This window comes from Nyctereutes procyonoides, unplaced genomic scaffold, assembly GCF_905146905.1.
Source record: "Nyctereutes procyonoides isolate TBG_1078 unplaced genomic scaffold, NYPRO_anot_genome, whole genome shotgun sequence".
NCBI lineage: Eukaryota > Metazoa > Chordata > Mammalia > Carnivora > Canidae > Nyctereutes > Nyctereutes procyonoides.
In genome coordinates this window covers 38,405,461-38,425,144 of record NW_026575030.1, presented here as the reverse complement: position 1 = coordinate 38,425,144, position 19,684 = coordinate 38,405,461, and the positions used below count along the sequence as shown (strand labels likewise).

Genomic DNA, 19,684 nt, shown 5'->3' with positions numbered 1-19,684 from the left:
AATGCTAGAGTCTCCATCTAGTCAATCAACTACAAGGTCACTGGCCACTCAAAGGGCAGAACCATCCATCCATAACCCTCCCCTCTCCTTCTAGATATTCCCCGAAATGTTTCCAGAGGAAAGGGCTTGCTTCAAAAGATAATGTTTTCCATTTTAAAAATATTTTCTAGGTGTCTATATACATGCTTTTCTTAAATTTCAAGTGTGTTCTCTTTTCAAAAGTGTAGGGAAGCCCTGGTCCCTGAGCCAGGCTATGTGCTATACCAGCATTACCCATGTTAAGGAAGCACTTTGAACTCTGAAGGCTGAATGCATGCAGGTAGCATCCTGTTCTGCATATTCAGAATTCTTATGTTTATTTCAATCCCCCAATTGTTTATGTAATGGATGGCCCCCATATTCACTATTGGCCTAAATGAGAGACCATTTTTAAAATTTTTACTGAGGACTTAAGGATTCCCTATTTTAGTGGAGAGTTTCTTTGGAGAGTCTTAAAATTCTAGGGATATAAAATTGAAAGTAGTATTAACAAGACAAACTCTTTATTCTTCTTCTTTTCCTTCTTCAAAACTAGAAAATGCTGACAACTCTTCTTCTGAGATGCAGGAACTAGAGCCCTCCTCTCCTCTGACTCTTTAGTAAGCTTGGCTCAGGAGGAAACTCACTCTGTTGAGAGCTGTGTGACCAGGGAAGAAAGAAAAATAACTATTCTTTTGGAGATGACCTTAATTACCTGCACAGGTATCAATGGCCAGTTTGCCAAAAGTGATGATTCCACACTGTCAGGGTCCCAGTCTTAGATACTGGTAGCCTCGGTGCCCTTCTGCAGTGTCTACCAGGCAGATTCACACAATGTGTATTTTGAGATGACAAATGTCTGATTAGCGCTTACTTCCAATTTAGTGGTAGGAAATATGGTGGTCAAGGGTCTCTTAGATGAAACTAACCTGGAGATTATGGTTTTAACAAATGTCTGAATAAGTGGCTACATCAGGCTTCCTCTACCTAGGAAGTGTTCATGATTACTCATGCTCCCTCTAGAAGAGTTTTCAAATTTGTTATACATAAACCTGCTTTTGAAACACCTAAAATTTTATGAACTCTTTCATGTGGGAATTATTTTAAGTGGGTATTGTTTTTGTTTTTCAACCGTTCAATTCCATTATAACATTCTGTCTTTTCAAATGATCCCACCTCCCAAGATTGTGATGTATTGGTTATGCCTGCCACTTTCACCCTCCTTCACTTTGCTAACCTCCTTCATCCCCTACTAAATGATTTTTTAATTGGGAGGTAGTTGACACCCAACACTGGTTAAGGTGAACAACATGTTGATCTGATACACTTATATATCATAATACAATATGTTATAGCATTAGCTACTGCCTCCATCATGTCACATAATTACCACCTCATTTTGTGGTGAGAACATTTAAGATCTAGTGTCTTAGCAACTTTGAGGTATTTAAATCAAGGCAAACTTTGCTGGCACCGCCAGTTTTAGTCCTCTACTTCTTTTGAAGGAGATCTCGAAACAAGTCTATAATATTGAGCAAAATACCACAAACGAGGTGGAGAATCTTCTACAAAGTTACTTAAAAGCAACTTGAACCCTTAATAGGCACTGCACTTATGGAAATAACGTAGTATGAAGAGTTGAGACCTAAGTTTGAACTCCCTTCTGCTACTTAGCAGCTATATGATTGTGAGCATTAGCTACATGACTCTCATCAGTTTGGTCAGCCTGTGCTACCTGCAGGGTGCTTTCCTTGCCTATACACTATCACATGTGCCCTCTCAGCAGCCCTACTTATCAGATCCTGTTACTCCGGATTTATAGGTGAGCAAGCATGCTTCCGAGAAGGTATTTAACCAAGGACTTGCAGCCCAGACTTGACACATGAAGATGAGAATTCAGGCCCACTGACCCTATGGCCAAGACTTTTCTTCATGCTTCACAGATTAGATGAGTCATTCACCTTTTAGGGCTTCTTCCAACATTTTTGCTATTCTATGATTTAAATTGCCTCTCATATTTGAAGTTATGAAGCCAAACAATGAAGAAAGTTTAGGAGAACCATAAAAATTTTGACCCAAGCACTCATTCTTTATAAATTCTTAAACTTGTCCTTCCAATCAATTGACCAAAAAATATTTGGCTGAAGAGAATGACTTAAATACATTTGTCTCTCCTTCCAGGCATACATGCATTTCTAACCTCTGTGATTCTTTCAAATCTCTGAAATTTTCCAACATTAAAAAAGATACATTCATAAAGTTTTAGGGTTTTTTTTAAAGATTTTATTTATTCTGAGAGACACAGAGAGAGAGAGAGAAAGAGGCAGAGACCTAGGCAGAGGGACTCGATTCCGGGTCTCAAGGATCACACCCTGGGCCAAAGGCAGGCGCTAAACCGCTGAGGCACGCAGGCGTCCCTACATACATAAACTTAAGTTTATTGTTACCATATCAATTTCAAAGCCAAACCAAAGTAATCAGCATAATTTTTAAAGGCTTTCCCTGCTAGGGAGAGTGGAGTCTCAGTAATAAAAATGGAAAAATTAATAATAAAATGCATGTAAATTTTATATACGTATGGTCAATGAATACCCCCTCCCCCACTAGCCACACTATTTTTATTTCTACTTAGTACATTTGACAATGGTTAACACTTAGCATATTTGTGTAACCCTGTAACGGATTCTAGAGCAAGAATCCTGGAGTTTGAATCCTGGCTTTGCTCCTTACTAGCTGTGTGATCATAAGCAATTTTATTAGTCTCAATGTAATATGGAGATATCCTAAGGCTGAAATAATTTAATATCTATTCCACACTTAGAACACTGCCTGGCACACTAAGGCATTATAAGACTGCTAGCAGCTATTATTTTGGAGAATGAAATTAAGAAAAGAAGGGAGATATTGCTCTTCATTTACCATTTCTTACTGTTTTTTTCTTTTATAAACCTTAAACTAAGAAAAGCAATTCATTGGAAGTTACTAGACTCTCACTCTACAAACATGTTCTACAAATATATCATATTATCTCTAAACACCCCCCCCCTTTTTTTTTTAATTCCAAACTGTGAGCAGTGATGTTTAGCCTGATTTACCTGGACAAATATATTGAAAGATACTGTGATTTACCCTGAATACAGCTTCCCCAGAGATAATTCTGGTCACTCCCTTCCCCTTGGTACCTCCTTCTATTTAATATGACTTGTTGAAACCATAGAAGCTACTCTCTGTCCCTAAAACAATAAATCCACCCGAAAGTAAATAGAAAGGGAAATGCAAAAGGTATGCAGTTTTTTTCCAGCACGTTTTACCTGGTTCTTTTGTCCCTGCTGCAAGTCATCTATGCTTTAGCTTTTCTCAGTATGTTTTATATTAAGGTAAAGAATGCTTACAATTAATGTGCAATTACATCTGTTTTGATATATGTAATACAGCTTTGTGATCATTACTCCAGTTATCAAATAGAACATCCCATCACCCCAGAATGTTCCCTTGGACTCTCTTTCTGTTCAGCCCCACCATCCACATTCCCTTAGGCAACCACTGTGCTGATTATTAACACCAGAGATAATGTTTGCCTAATCTTGAACCTCACATAAATGGAATTATACAGAACATACTCTTTTGTGCCTCGCTTCTTTCATTTAACATCATGTTCCTGAGGAACATGTATTAATGATTTTATTTTTTGAAATTACCGAGTAATGTTCCACTGTTAGAATATGTCACATTATTTTAATCCATTCTCCTGTTCATGGACATTTGGATAGTTTCCAGTTTGGGCTATTATGAGTAATATGGCTAAAAACATCCTTATACAAGCATTTTTGTGGGCATATGTTTTCATTCTCTTGGGTTAGTACCTAGAAATGGAATTGCAGGTCATAGGGTAGATATTTTTCATAAGAAACCACCAGATAGCCTTCTAAGGTAGTTGTCCAAATCCCAACTCCTACCAGCCATGCTTGAGAGTTTCAGTTCTTGCATATCCTTGCCTAAATTTGGTGTTGTCATTCTGTTTAATCTAGCCATTCCAGGAGGTGTGAAATGATACCTGATTTTGGTTTTAACTTGTATTACTCTGAGGCCTAAGGATTTTAAGCTCCATGTACTTATTGGTCATTATTTTTATGCAGTGACTATTCAGGTCTTTTACTTATGATTTTACTTGTATTTGTGTTTTGTTTTTGTGTGTATCTGTTTGTGAATGATCTGTAAGAATTATTTACATATTCTGTGTAAAAATCCTTTGTTATAGCGATATTGTGACTATTTTGTCCTAGTCTGTAACTTGGCTTCTTTTTTTTTTTTTTAACACTGTCTTTCAATGAGCACAAGTTTTTAATTTTAATGAAGAACAATTTAGGAACTTTTTCCTATTATGTTTAGTACTTTCTGTGCCCACTTTTCAAAATCTTTGCTTATCACTAAATGGTGAAGATAGTTTTCTGTCTTTTTCTAGAAACTACACATTTAAGAATATGATACATCTAAGATAAAGGTGGTTTGTTTGGATGGTTGGTTTTGCTTTTGCTATACATATATTTGTCAATTCATTCCAGCACCGTATGCTAAAAAAGACTTTCTTTTGGCTTTGGAACATTTATAGTAGTAGTGGTGGTGGTGGTAATAATTAATAGTAATAGTAATAGTAATAACAATAATAATGTAAGTCCTTCAACTTTGATGTTCTGCTGTGTTAGAAATCTTACTTCTTTACATTTTCATATATATTTTAGCAGTTTGTTTTTACCAAAACAAGAGCTTTTTGGGATTATGGTTTCTTTGAATTTATAGACAAAGTTGAGATTTGATTTTTTTTTTGTGGTACATAAATGTTTAATTACTTGATTCGAACATGGGAATGAAAAAAAAAAAACCAAGATAGGCCTGGCTTTTAAGACTTTTTGTATTCAATTCGTTCTACTTTCACATCATCTCCAATTAGTTGATACACTTAAGTGACAACTGTAGAAGCCTGGATGTCCATCAGCACAAATGAAGGAATAATATTTGTTTCCAAGGCATTATATGCTCCAATGGCAGAACTTGGGTTAATGTAGAATTTGTTTTCATGCTCAAATGCTTCAAATTTGTGTGTGTGTCCCGAGATAAGAATGTCCACATCGAACTGCCTCTGCAACAGGGCTAAGCTGGCTGTGTCTCCCCATGGAATAACTTGATGCCCATGGATCAAACCAATTTTGAACTGCCCAACAGTTAACAACTTTTTCTGTTCTGGGTAATTCAGATTCTCATCGAAGTCTCCGCTCACAATCTGAACATCACCAGCCAGAGTCATGAGGTAGTCATAACTCTCTTTGGCGCAAAGGTTTCCAGTACAGAGAATGTGCTCAATCTTTCCTGGCACCAGCAGTTTTTTTAAACTTAGCTGGCAAACTGTTGCACCAGTATGGGATGTGCAGATCTCCTAATACCAACACCAATCTGTGCCCAGCCATCTTGTCACTGGGCTCCACTCAGTCACCAAGATTTGAATTTTAAATTTGACTTCTTATTTAGCCTTCCAATTTATGAACAGCACATATCTCTTTATTTACACTCCAGTTTTTCTTAGCAATATTTTATGACTTTTATTGTGGACAATGACATGTCTTATAAAATTTATTCTTATGCTTGGGACACCTGGGTGGCTAAGCGGTTGAGCATCTGCCTTCAGCTCAGGGCTTGATCCTGGAGTTCTGAGATCGAGTCCCACATCAGGCTCCTTGCATGGAGCCTGCTTCTCCCTCTGCCTGTGTTGCTGCCTCTCTGTGTCTCTCATGAATACACAAATAAAATCTTTAAAAAAAATTTAGATAACTGATATTAGCCTTTCTTCTTTCATAACACAAGCATTTAAACTATGAATTTCATCCTCAGCATTATGTTAGTTGCATTCCACAAATTTCAGTATGTTGTATTTTCATATTCATTCAGTTTAAAATGTTTTTGGATTTCCTTTGTGGTTTCTTTGGAGCCATGTAACTCCAAACATTGTTAAATTCCAAACATTTCTCCTTGACTTCTGTTTTGTTAAGCTTGTGCAAGCTTTTAGTCTTTTGAAATGCACTGAGATCTGTTCTTTTGGCCTATCATGCAGTCATAAGTATTACCTGCTGGATGCTATATGGGCACTTGAAAAAAAATATTTTATAGTTGATTGGTACAGTATTCCATAGCTGTATGTCAGATTAAGGTAGATAATAATTTGTTTGCATCTTCTTATTCTTACAAGGTTTTTTTTTTTTTCTTTTTTCAGCATATATGAAGTCACTTCACATGTAAGAGGGCTATAAGCATGCACTTCAAGTACTAGGGCTAGCTCAGTACTAGTTATTTCATCATGATTGTCAATTTGGGATTTTGGTCCATTAATTCTATCAGCTTCTGGGACAGGAGTATTACATTCTCTAAATAAGATTGTGTATTTGTCTATTTATTTCTCCCTTTAATTCTATCAGTTTTTGCCTTATGTTTTCTCTAATGACATACACTTTAAATGTTAGGACTTCCTTATGTATTGAATCTGTTATACTATGAAATGTCTTTCGTTATTGCTGTAATATCCCTCATGTTGAATTTACATTGCCTGATATTAGTATAGCTATATTACTTTCATATGCTTACTATTTACATGTATATCTTTTTCCATCCTTTTATTTTCAATTTCCTATCTCTGTATACTTAAAGTACATCTCCTATACAGTAAGCTTGATCAAACTATGACTCTCAGGCTGCTGCCTGATTTTGTAAATAAAGTTTTATGGTAGCACAGCCATGCCCATTTCTTCACATGCTATTTGTGTTGCTTTATGATACCAGTGTTGAAGAGTTGGAACACAAACCATATGGCCTACAAGCCTGAAATAGTTGCTATCTGGACCCTCTAGAAAAAATGTTAACCCTTGAAATGTAGCATTTAGTTGTTCTGCTTGCTTAGTACAGTCTGACATTCTCCCTTTGGTTTTCTTTTGTTGTTGTTGTTGGTTTTTACCCTTAGATTTATTTTATTTATTTTTTTTAATAAATTAATTTTTTATTGGTGTTCAATTTACCAACATACAGAATAACACCCAGTGCTCATCCCGTCAAGTGTCCCCCTCAGTGCCCGTCACACATTCACCCCCACCCCCCGCCCTCCTCCCCTTCCACCACCCCTAGTTCATTTCCCAGAGTTAGGAGTCTTTATGTTCTGTCTCCCTTTCTGATGACAATCTCCCTTTGGTTGGAGGATTTAGCCAAGCTATGCTCAACTTAAGTATTGATACAATTACATATAAAACCACCATTTCACTATTTGTTTTCTAGTTGTTCTCTCTTCCTCTTTTCCTACTTTCTTTTGAGTTATTCAAATAAGTTTTACTATTATATTTTAATGTCTCTAATGGCCTTTTAACATACCTCTTTGCATTCTTTTATTGCAGTTGCTGTAGGGATTACAATAAGAGCTCTTAATTTACAACAATCTACTCATGTAATAATCTAAAACCCTTGAAACATTATAAATGTATTTAACCTCCTTCACATAATTATAGTGTGAGGTTTGTAATATATGCAGTTGTAATGAATATGACAGCAATAGGAAAATGGATGGAGGAGGTTCAATGAGATTGTAATGTTTCAAGGGTCTTTTACAGTGCTGTATATATTGCATTAAATGATTGGTTGTCTTTATAAGAAATTGTTTTAGATAGTATTTATATTTTACCATATATAAATAATCTACATTCATTCTTGTACATGTGGGTTTCCATGTAGTGTCATTTCCCTTCAACCAAAGAACTTCCTTTAATACTTCTTTGAGCACAGGTCTGCTAGCAAGGATTTCTCCCTGTTTTCCTTCAGCCAATTTAATACGTCTTTATTGCCCTTATTCAAAAGTCTTTTTATTGAATATAAAATTCTGGGTTGAGATTTTTTTTTTTCAGCATTTTAAAGATGTTTGGTTATCTCTGTTATGCATTTTTTTCCTGATAAGACACTCAGCAGTAATTTGTGTCATTGTTCCCCTGCACAAATTTTCTGTGGCTATTTTCAAGCCCTTCTCTTTATGTTTGCTTTCTGTTAGTTTGATTATGATACACTTAGGTGTGTTTTCCTTTGTATCATTCCTCTTTGGGGATTGCTGAGCACTTTGGATCTCCAAGTTAATGGGCATCAACAAATCTGGGAATATTTTTTCATTGTTTCTTCAAATATATTTTCTGCCCCATTGTCTTTTACTTCTTCTACTGGAACTCTAGTTGCACATACATGAGACTGTTCGGTATTGTCCCATAGGCCACTCAGGATCTTTTTTCCCCTATCATCTTTCTATTTTTCAAACTGTATAATTTATGTTGTTTTGTCTTTAAGTTCATTGAGGCTTTCTTCTGTACCTCCAGTCTGATGATAAGAGAATTCCACGAATTGTTCATTTGCAATATTGTAGTTTTAAATGGTAGAATTATTTTTGTTTACATTTTTTTGCACTGAGATTTCTGTCCTCTCCTTGTCACCATGTTTGTCTTTATATCATAGAATATGTAATGCAATAACTGATTTGAAATTCTTCCCTGCTATTTCCAAAGTCTGTGTCATCCAAGGACACTCTCTAGACTTTGTGTTAAATTGTTCTATTCTTCATATGTATGGTAACTTTTTAAAAATTGTAGATTAGTCTTTTTGGGGTGATACAGAGATTCCATGTTCCATTATATTCTTCTAAAAAATATGGATTGTTTTCCCCAGCAGACAATTACACTCTAGCTGATTTCCTTGATTTTGTGAAGGTTACATTTACATTTTATATGGCATATGTATCTTAAGTTGAATACTGACACTCAACACATAGTCTGTACTTGGCTCTTCTGGGAAAGATTGATATGTTTGCCAAGGGCTTTTGGCTTGGTGAGATTCAGCTCCAAACTATATTTCCCTGTGTAGATAGTAGCTAAAATCTTTGTCACATTTTTAAACTTTCCACCTGTTGCTTTCTGTCTGGCTAAGTGAAATTTCTGTCTCCACACACACAGTGTAGGAATTATCCAAGGGGTTTATTATGATTTACACACATTTGGGGTTCTCACCACTCTATTGCTCTCTTCTTTCTGAGATTTTTTTTTCCTTTTATTTTCAGTGTTCTAGTTAGTCTTTGTGTCTCCAGCTGGAGAGTGACTTAAGAAGAAAAGCTGTATAACAATAGAACTCACCCAGTATAAGGTTCAAATTTTCTTCAGTTTCTACTTTCTTTTTGTCCCCCTCTAGTACAGGCAAATAGCTTATTTTTCTGAGAGTTTATAATTGTTATAAATGTAAGGATTAACAAAACACATGGGTTTTGGAGTTTTAAAAAAATCATTACTGGTACCAGAGTTTCTCATAGTCCATACGTTATTTCAAAGTTGTGAAATTGTTATGTCATGAACCTTAACATAACTTCTTTCTTCCAATATGGGTCAAAGAAAGTTAAAAAATCAGAATTGCAAAACTGATTTATTACATTACTAAATTTTTAAATTTAAAAAATTTTCCTTTTTAGAAGATGCCTATAGAACATTGACTCTTTTATGTGTTACTCTCTCTAGTGGCTCCAAACATGTTGGAGTTTTCACTTTAAAGGCAAAGCATAGTGGTTAATGAAATGAGTTTGAAAGAAAAAAAGAGCGAGAGAGAGATAGTGAAAGGAGAAGTCTAGAGAAAAGGAATGGAGAAAAAATCAGAGAAGCAAGAGAAGGCAAGGAGAATAAAAGGAAGGGAGAGAAGAGGCTTTGAGACACACGTGGCTTTCCATGATTACTACAATAGCTTACTGATTTATAGAAATTATGGTTATTAGTATTTATTAGACTATATCATTAGAAGCTATTAGAATAATCAAGGTATGTGTTTATATGTATAATTTTGTTCAGTTTTATTTGAAACGACTGGAATAAGGAATCACTCAGGTACTGTCATGGTACTGTATGGACTTTATATTGGTAAACACTAATATCATAAGGAACAGTGGAAGGAAATACATATGAGCTATAATGAGGTCAGTTAATTCAATTCAGTAAAAGAAATGTCCTTTGGATGCCTACTGTATTCAGTCAATATATTAAGTGCTGTGGTTAAAATAGAAATACAGCATAGTAGTTATTCTCAAGGAGTTAGTGATCAAGGAGACTAAAGAGATTGGCTACATCTTGAAGTGTCATGGGACAGATGGCTAGAGATCTGGGTGGAGACTCTCCAAAGGAAAGAGCTGGTTCTTTCTGTTTTTAAGGGCTGAAGAAAGGGAGACATGCCAGTACCTTAATCAGAAGCTAAAGAAGGCCATTGCCATGGGAATGGGGATAAACCAAAAGTAGACTTTTAGTAAAACTGCAACTGAGCCTTAACCTAGCTCAAGTCTAGACTGAACTGGAATCATCATCTCCTCACCCTATCTCCCTAACAAAGGAAAAGAGAAACCTTACCTAATGGAAAATAACATTGTATAGAGTTGCTACAGTTCATCTATACACATGGTGTCATGGAAAATGAAAAGAACTAGCTGTGTAAAAAGTCAAGAAAATACAATCAATTATCAAGAAAATAGAAAAGCAGACAGATGTGCATGATTTGGACATTGTAATTAATAAATAGACAAAGAGGGATCCCTGGGTGGTGCAGCGGTTTGGCGCCTGCCTTTGGCCCAGGGCGCGATCCTGGAGACCTGGGATCGAATCCCACGTCGGGCTCCCGGTGCATGGAGCCTGCTTCTCCCTCTGCCTGTGTCTCTGCCTCTCTCTCTCTCTCTGTGACTATCGTAAATAAATAAATAAAAAAACTTAAAAAAAAAATAAAATAAATAGACAAAGACATTAAAATGATTATAGATAATATATTGAACATAGAAGAAAAGATGGTCAAAGGAGATGAATTGAAATGTGTTCTTAAATATTTTAAAATCAAATCGACATTTTAAACCAGAAAAATATAGTATTAGAAAATAAGCCTTTGGTGGGTGAATTTAAAAGTGGATTGGTGGGGTGCCTGGGTGGCTCAGTCAGTCAAGTGGCCAACTCTTGATTTTGGCTCAAGTCAGGTCTCAGGCTTATGCCTCAGGTTCCATGTTCAGGTGGGGAGCCTACTTCTCCCTCTCCCTGTGCCCCTCCCCTGCTGCTGATGCACATGCTCTCTCTCAAATAAATATTAAAAAAAATAAATAAATAAAAGCCGATTGTTTACAGCAGAGCACATGAAAAGCAAACCGGAATACAGCTCAATAGAAAACACCTAGATTGAAGGGGCAGGATGGAAAAGAATAGATAAGGAACATACGAACATAAGAAAAATGTGGGGCATCTACAAAAGATCTTACTTAGTATATAAGTAAAATACTACTAAGAGCAAAAATGCCCATCACCAGTAAAATAAATAAATAAATCATGATGTATTCCCCCAATGACAGGCTCTGTAGCAATGAGAATCAACAACCTATAATGACAATCAACATTATATATGAATGTCACAAACATTAGTTTAAGTAAAAAGCCGACAAGAATTCATGTAGTATGATTCCATTTATGTACAAATGACAGGAACAGGTAGAGCTTTCTGTGAGAACTTAGGATTATAGTAACTGATGGAGAGGTGGTAGAGACCTGAAGGGAGCATAACGGTGGTACTTCTGGGTCTGCAGTTTTCTGTTTTTTGAGCTCGGTGCTGGTTACATTCAAGCATCCAGTTTTTGAAAATGCATTGAATGGTATGCTAGTGATAGACACATTACCCTGTACGGATATTAGTCTTCAACTGAAACGTTTTATTTTATTGTGTTTAAAGATTTATTTATTTGAGAAAGAGAGAGAATGCTTGCTAGCATGTTGGGGAGGGGCACAGGGAGAGGGAGAGAGAGAGAATCTTAAGCAGATTCCATGCTGAGCCTAGAGCCCAACGCAGTGCTCCATCTCACAACCCCAAGATCATGACCTAAGCTGAAACTAAGAGTGGGACACTTAACAGACTGTGCCACCCAGGCCCCCCAATGAAACCATTTTTAAAAGGATTCATAGATCTATTTTAAAAAGAAAATGATTCAGAGATTCATAGAAAATTCAAGTTCTATCAAAAAATCACCATTCCTCTATTTTACTGTTGAGTTTACTAAAACTTTGTTATCTATTAAGTAATCTGTTAACCAAAAAGATTAAACCTCAAATTATCTGTGATATACATAATGTGATATATATAGACAGCTTATGTATCTTATACTTTATATATCAAATTATTTTATATATATTTTATTATATAAAATATATGAGAGCGAGAATGAGGATATCCATCTACATCATTCTTCCATTTGCCTGGAAAATACATAAGATAAGAAAGTTGTCATTCACTATTATGTACCATTTTACTGGAAGATGGAAAATATTTATGTGATAATATAAGTCAAGACATAGACTCAAACTTACAACATGTCTTATTTACATTTTTAAATGTCTGATGCAAAATTCAATTACATATTTTAGCACTTAGTCATGTTGGCAGAGTTTGAGCTTGCTCTCCTGCCTTATGAATGGACTTAGAAGGCTGTAGTTTAAGCTAAACTAAGAATTTTTAAATCACAAATTACATTAAACTTGTGCTAAATATAATGATATCCCAGTTTAAATGAGCCATATGTCTTTATCTCACTTGTACATGTATCATATACCATTACATATCTCTTTCTAGTAAAGTTGTGATTCTTAGCAAATGAGCAAAGGAATTCTATTTTTTTTTTTAAGATTTTATTTATTTACTTATTAGAGACACAGAGAGAGAGGCAGAGACATAGCAGAGGGAGAAGCAGGTTCCCTGCAGGGAGCCCTGATGCAGGACTCGATCCCAGGACCCCAGGATCATGCCCTAAGCCAAAAGCAGATGCTCAACCACTGAGCCACCCAGGTGTCCCAGGAATTCTATTTCAGTAATAGAAATACATTTAGGGGGAAATTATTTTTAGGGGAAAAATAGAGTTTTCTCCCTAGTTTCCTTACATACAGGAAAGAGAAGGAAGGAAATATACACTTTTTTTGTTTTGTTTAGATTTATGTATGTATTTTAGAGTCAGAGGGAGAGCATGAGCAGGAGGGGCAGAGAGAGAAGGGGAGAAAATCTGGAGTCTACTGTGCCAGAAACGTGGAGCCCGACACTGGGGCCAGATTTCATGACCCACGAGATCCTGACCTGAGCCAAAACCAAAACACAGACCCTTAACTGAGTGTGCAGCCCAGGCAGCCCAATACTTTTTGAAATACAGTTGTGGGGCATCCCGGGTGGCTCAGCGGGTTTAGCACTGCCTTCAGTCTGGGGTGTGATCCTGGAGACCCACATCAGGCTCCCTGCATGGAGCCTGCTTCTCCCTCTGCCTGTGTCTCTGCCTCTCTCTGTGTGTCTCTCATGAATGAACAAATAAAATCTTAAAAAAAAAAAAAAAAAGAAATACAGTTGTGGTTTCTCATGAGTCATCCCCAAACCAAGGAATTTAGCTGGTGCTTGAGAAAACCTGATTTCAGCTCTTAAAAGATAGAAGAGTCATGTGTAACCATGGCAGCTACTTGGGCGCTGGTTCTCAAACTTCTGCATGCTGAGGAGCCACCAGGAGGTCTTGTTTATCAGAGATTGCTGGCCCTCTCCCCAGAGCTTTTGTTTCCATTGTTCATTGTGGGGCCTCAGAATTTGCACTTCTGTCAGGTTCCCAGAGGTTGCTGAGACTGTTGGTCTAGGACCACAATTTGAGAACCACCACCAGAGCTGCTTTAGCCTCTGCTGTCCGTGTTCTGTCATAAACTTGGGTCCCTGTTGAATCTTGCTTTGATTTATTTGATTAACAGGTGATAAAGATACAGGCCATTAACTCAATCTGGATGCATAATAGAGGATGTTGAAAGGGAAACGCCCTAATAAAACTCCCTTGGAAACATTTTGCAGCAAGTATTTACCCAAAAGGGAAGTTTTTATTATTAAATGATAATAATTACTTCCTATAAAGTGTAGAGAAAAATATCCCAGCCAAAACCATGATGCAACTAAGTGTGTATAGTCTGTGTTCAAAATACTCTCTCTCTTGCTTTTTCTCCTACCATGTGTTTAATGCAACTCCACTACCAAGGTAATTGCACCCGAATGTGTTCTGTTACCAGTCAAGGCTCACCACTGCAGAATGGTTTGCTGCAGTCTGGTGCCTGGATTAGATGTAAAACATATGCTTTTCAAGACACATTAATGTCACCCCTTTATAAAATTACAAAGAAAAAAGAGTTAAATGCGCACGTGTTAAACGTGATGGTATTTATTTAATTTTCTTACAGGACTGCATCAAAACACGTAAACAAGGACCTTGGTAATCTGGAGGAAAACAAAAAGTTAGAAGAAAACAATCACAAAACAGAAGCCTAAGAGAGAAACTGTTCTAATTGTTGTCCAGGTGGGTAGGCTGTGTGAGGTTTCTAGAAATAAGTCCCAAGCAAGTGTGACACCCCCCCACCCCCCACCTCCAGAGAGGGAGGGAAAGCGTTGACATTGAGACGCTTCAGAATTGCAGCTTGCAAAACAGGAGAGTTCCTCCAGAGGACACTTTGGCAACTCAGAAAGGTGTTCTCAGAAGAATGGAATCTCAGTGGTCTCCCCATCCTCTAAAAAATAGCCACTATCCTCTGAATAATTAAAATCAATTTTGAGATTTTAACGTTCAATTAGCATTTTGTATTCTAATGCCAAAAATTTTGCTGAGTGCAAAGCTTGATTTTATAAATTGGTATTATGGTTGGAAGAGAGCTGGTTCTATGCTTCAGATTTATTTTAAAAAGCAATTATGAGAATAACTTTTAAATATAAAAATTTTGATCTAAGGATTTAATACTTACAAGAGTCCATGTATATATGCAGCCATCTCCCAAACTATTTTCATGGAAAGCCCGACAAATTTTGTAGACACACAAACACTTTTGCAGTTAGCATGTATACGATATATATGTGTGTGCGTGTATATATGTGTATCTACGCGTGCACATATATGTATGCATGTATATTCCAATGTTACATATATTGCATATATTTCTATATAATAGCTATAGGAGTGTGATTTTTAAAGACAGTCTCCAAAAAGAAGTCTTCCATGGTATTGCCACTTAGAATTTGAGCTTTTCCTGTTGATTTATGTTCTCCTGAGCCAGCCAAAAAGAGAAGCCATTTGGACAACTTATTTTGTGCGTCCTTGAGAGTAGCTGTTGCTGTAGCTTGCTCATCAGATGTAAAAATCCCCAACAACCACAGTAAAACTTTGGTTCATTATTGGTTTATTTGTATAAGCAGAAGTCACAATCTGAGTGTGTCATCCAAGGCAGGAGGCATGGGAAAAAATTATAACTGAAAGGATGCACACAGGAAAGAAAAGTAGAATAAGTGAAATAAAACATTTTTAAAATCTGAACAGATCGGGATCTCAAACGGATCGGGTGAAAGAAGTAAAAAACTCGGTTCCTTTCCCCCATCCCGCTGTCCCTTGGAGACCAAATAAGCAACATCCCCACCTGATTTTTTTATTCTTCCTCTGCAGGGCTCATTCCTCAGTCCTTTGTAAACAGATTTTGCCTTCTGTTTTCTTCAAAATTAGATAGAGTGAATTCTCAAAGAAAAAATAAGCTTAAAGACAAAACTTAAAGAATGAAATATTTTCCCAAAAAGCCCTCTAATCTTCATATGAATTAAGCAATTTTCATAAAAATAAAGACTCTCAACAATTCCAAAAAATTACCCGTAGAAGGACTGCAACAATGCCTGGGATTACAGATGGGCTCAGGGACAATGGAGTTTTATGAAAGGATCCTATAAAGTAATTCCTATCACTTTTAGTACAAGGCATCTGTTGATGGTGAAAAATGATTGCTATGGTAACCTACTAAATTGTGTTTTTTTTTCATCATTTCAGAGAAAAAAAACTATATAGACCAATTGAAGCATGAACGTGGATTGTATTTAATACATATACAAAGACATTGACAGCAATTCATGGTTCAAGTATTAAGCAGTTCATTCTACCAAGCTGTCACAGGATTTTAGAGAATTATCTCAAGTTAAAACAATTAAATGAAATTACAAACAAAAACAAGTTTTGGCAGCCATGATAATAGGTCATGTATTGTGTTTGGTTTGATTTTTTTTTTTTTTTCTGTAAATGTCTGCACTGAGGATTTCTTTTTGGTTTGCCTTTTATGTAAATTTTTTACGTAGCTATTTTTATACACTGTAAGCTTTGTTCTGGGAGTTGCTGTTAATCTGATGTATAATGTAATGTTTTTATTTCAATCGTTTATATGGATAATCTGAACAGGTACATTTCTGATTCTGATTGCTATCAGTAATGCCCCCAAATTTTCTCACAAGCACCTAAATCCCAAAGGTGGCAGCTTGTGAAGCCTGGGGAACGCACACATTGCTCTATTCAAAAACTGTGATATTTTTTTCTTTTTTTTAATCACAAGGGAAGGGGAAGCAGAGAGTCAGATTGATAAGCAGCAGACAAATTGATTCTGTGCATGCACGACCAGCTGACTCTCAGAAGTAAGTCACACATGCACATGGACACACATACATGATAATGGTACTCCCAAACTGACAATTTTGCCTATTCTAAACAAGACGTAACACAGAATTTGGGTAGCACTTACCTCTAGAGACACCTGCTAATAAATTATTTTCTGTCAAAAGAAAAAAAAAAAACAACGTGTGAGAGACAGTTTGGAAAATTCATGGATAACATTCCCATTTTCACAGCTCACAATGTAAATCACTGTAATTAAAAATTGGTGTTAAATCCTTTGGGTTATCCACTGCCTTAAAATTATACCTATTTCCTTTAAAAAAAATAGATATCAGTCAGAATTGGAGATTTTTAACAGTGGTCATTATCAAAGCTGTGTTATTTTCCACAGAATATAGAATATATATTTTTTTCGTGTGTGTTTTTGTTAACTACGCTACAGATATTGAATGCACCTTGAGATAATTTAGTGTTTTTAACTGGTACATAATTTATCAAGCAGTACATGAAAGTGTAATAATAAAATGTCTATGTATCTTTAGTTACATTCAAATTTGTAACTTTATAAACATGTTTTATGCTTGAGGAACTTTTTAGGGTGGTAGTATAAATTGGAAACTTTTTGAAGTAGACTGGATAAAGGCCCATAGCTACTTGTGACTAGACTTTTAAACTTTGCTCTTTCAAGCAGAAGCCTGGTTTCTGGGAGAACCCTGCACAGCCATTTTTTGTCCCAGGATTTACGTAACTTTACAGGAAAAAATTAAAAGAAAAAAAAATGAACATCAGATTTCCAGGTAAAGAACTGTATTCTTTAGGAGGAAAAGGAAAACTGATGTTTGTTTTTTAGACTGATGAGATAAACAATTCTGAAGGCGATGAAAAAGAAATAGAAGATAAAGTCAGAAGGAGATTGGGAATAATATTTCGCCACTTCTGCATTATTTAGAAACACATGTTATTGTACATTTAGTAAACTGTTGATTGTTCTGAGCAGTAGTGACTCAGTTTAATAAAAGCTTCCTGTAGTGCATTGGTATGGACTCAATACATAAAATATCCTACTAGACTCAATGCTGTATAAAATATTACGGGGAAAAAGAAAATATGTTATTTTGCCTCTAAACTTTGATTTATTGAAGTTTTATTTGGCAGGAAAAAAAAAATTGAATCTTGGTCAATATTTAAACCAAAGTGAAAGGGGAAAAAAACCAAAGTTATTTGTTTTGCATGGCTAAGCCATTCTGTTATCTCTGTAAATACTGTGATTTCTTTTTTTTTTTCCTTTTCTCTTTAGAATTTTGTTAAAGAAATTCTAAAATTTTTAAACATCTGCTTTCCACAATACACCATGAACACTAAAATGAAATTACTTCCCTATAAATATCTTTTTTTCTTTTTTTTTTCTTTTGGTGTGGGAGATCAAAGATTCAAAGTCTAACTCCTAAGATATATTTACAGAAAGAAGCGCTGTCACAATAGAGAGGGTAATACTACAATTATTTCTTGGCTTCCACTTGCTGTAGTTAACTAAGTCCAAAAACAGCTGTCAGAATCTAAAGAGCAGAATATTTGAAACTCAGAGCTCTGGACGGAAAGCAGGAAGTTTGCCGGGGACAAAGGGGACAGCACTATTACTATTGAATCAATGCCTGGAGAAAAAAAGTGAGGTTTATTTGTGTAACGGCAGCCACATGCACAGCGAGGCTGGGAAGGAAGATACTGCACCATCCTTAACTTCGGAGCTTGCATCTCTCCAATGTAACGCTTTGGCAACAGGAGACAGGTCTTGCCAGTTCAAGTCTCACTTCCTGTCTGTGTTACCAGAATTGTACGTGGAAATGGATTAACATACCCGTCTATGCCTAAAAGATAATAAAAATGAAATATGTCTTCACATGCCTCTCACAGCTGTCTTCTTGTCTAAAGTAGGCTGTTCATGTGTAGAAAGTCACTGTCTTTATTAGAGAGGGGACAAAACTGACTGTGATTCCCTGTAGCCCTGAGCAGTGAATGCGGCAAAATAAACTTGTCCATGCCTTCCCACGATGGCAGGCCAGGCCACCTCTCTTCTACCATTAACACACCACCCAACTTGCCATTTGGAATTACGTAAGCATGAACTTTCATAGAAATGCTTCCTCTTCAAAAGAAGATAAAGCCAGCTATGCGTACATCAGAGAAACAGATTGCTGTTTATTGAGCCAATCCTATGTGCTAGGACCCATACATGATCTTATTTAATCCGTAATAGTTGTAAGTAGTATTAAATGCCCCCCACTTAATAGCTGAAGACTATCTGCTAAAACTATCCATAAGTCCCAAATGCAGTTAGCTTCCAAGTAGATAAGTTGGCTATTAGGCCTGACCTGATTCTGAAGGCCATGCTTGTCCTAGTCTACTTAGTCTCCAAATCTCTGTGATAAATCCTTCTTTGCATCATATGTAAGAGTGGGAAATATTAGTTGACACATGAAAGGGTTATATCATCATTGAAGAATTATCCTGAGATATTCAAATCATGCAACAGGCCAGTATTATAGAATTTTTCAATTGTATTTGGGTGATTGGAAATTTCATTAGACATGTGTATGTTTAAAGCATATGTATTTAAAAGTGATGACATAAATTGCACATAGACCATGTGATGTATATACATGTCGCACTACAGTGTGAAGCATACATATATTCTTGCAATACACTAAATACCTAAGTCAGGGCTCTTCTGATGTCTTCTTTACATGGTTTCACTTCAGTCCCCTCAACATCCTGTCCCAGGAAGCACTGTCTCCATTATACAGATGAAGACAGTGTCCATAACTTTACAGTCACAGGCACAGCAGGTGCCTGAACCAGGACCTCTGTGCTCAAGTCCAAATTCTATTCACTATATTGTTTATTATCTCTATTAGAAGAATGAACATCTATCTGTCCTTGAGGCTACCAAAAAGATAGATTTATAATAACCTACTTGATCCCCTTAATTAACTAATGTCATTCATATTTAAAGTAATAGGATAAGAAATATGTGGAAACTGCTTTAAAAATGATAAATTGCTACATAATCTTTTTAATTGTATGCCTAAGGAATCAAATGGAACTAATTCTACTACTAAAACAATCAATGCT

General features: G+C 36.1%; 1 protein-coding gene and 1 pseudogene across 2 annotated transcripts in view; one reads left to right on the top strand and one right to left on the bottom strand.

Moving 5' to 3' along the window:
• The window catches only part of ALCAM (activated leukocyte cell adhesion molecule), a 211,234-nt gene extending 192,782 nt beyond the window's left edge, over positions 1–18,452 (top strand). For both annotated transcript variants that reach the window (XM_055316071.1, XM_055316069.1), the window contains 2 exons: positions 14,325–14,440; positions 15,944–18,452. In XM_055316071.1, coding sequence (XP_055172046.1) covers positions 14,325–14,412 — 88 coding nt within the window. In that variant the 3' untranslated portion in view covers positions 14,413–14,440; positions 15,944–18,452. The remainder of the gene's footprint in view (positions 1–14,324; positions 14,441–15,943) is intronic.
• Positions 4,915–5,535, bottom strand: LOC129503756 (vacuolar protein sorting-associated protein 29-like; annotated as a pseudogene).
• Positions 18,453–19,684: the final 1,232 nt, after the last annotated feature.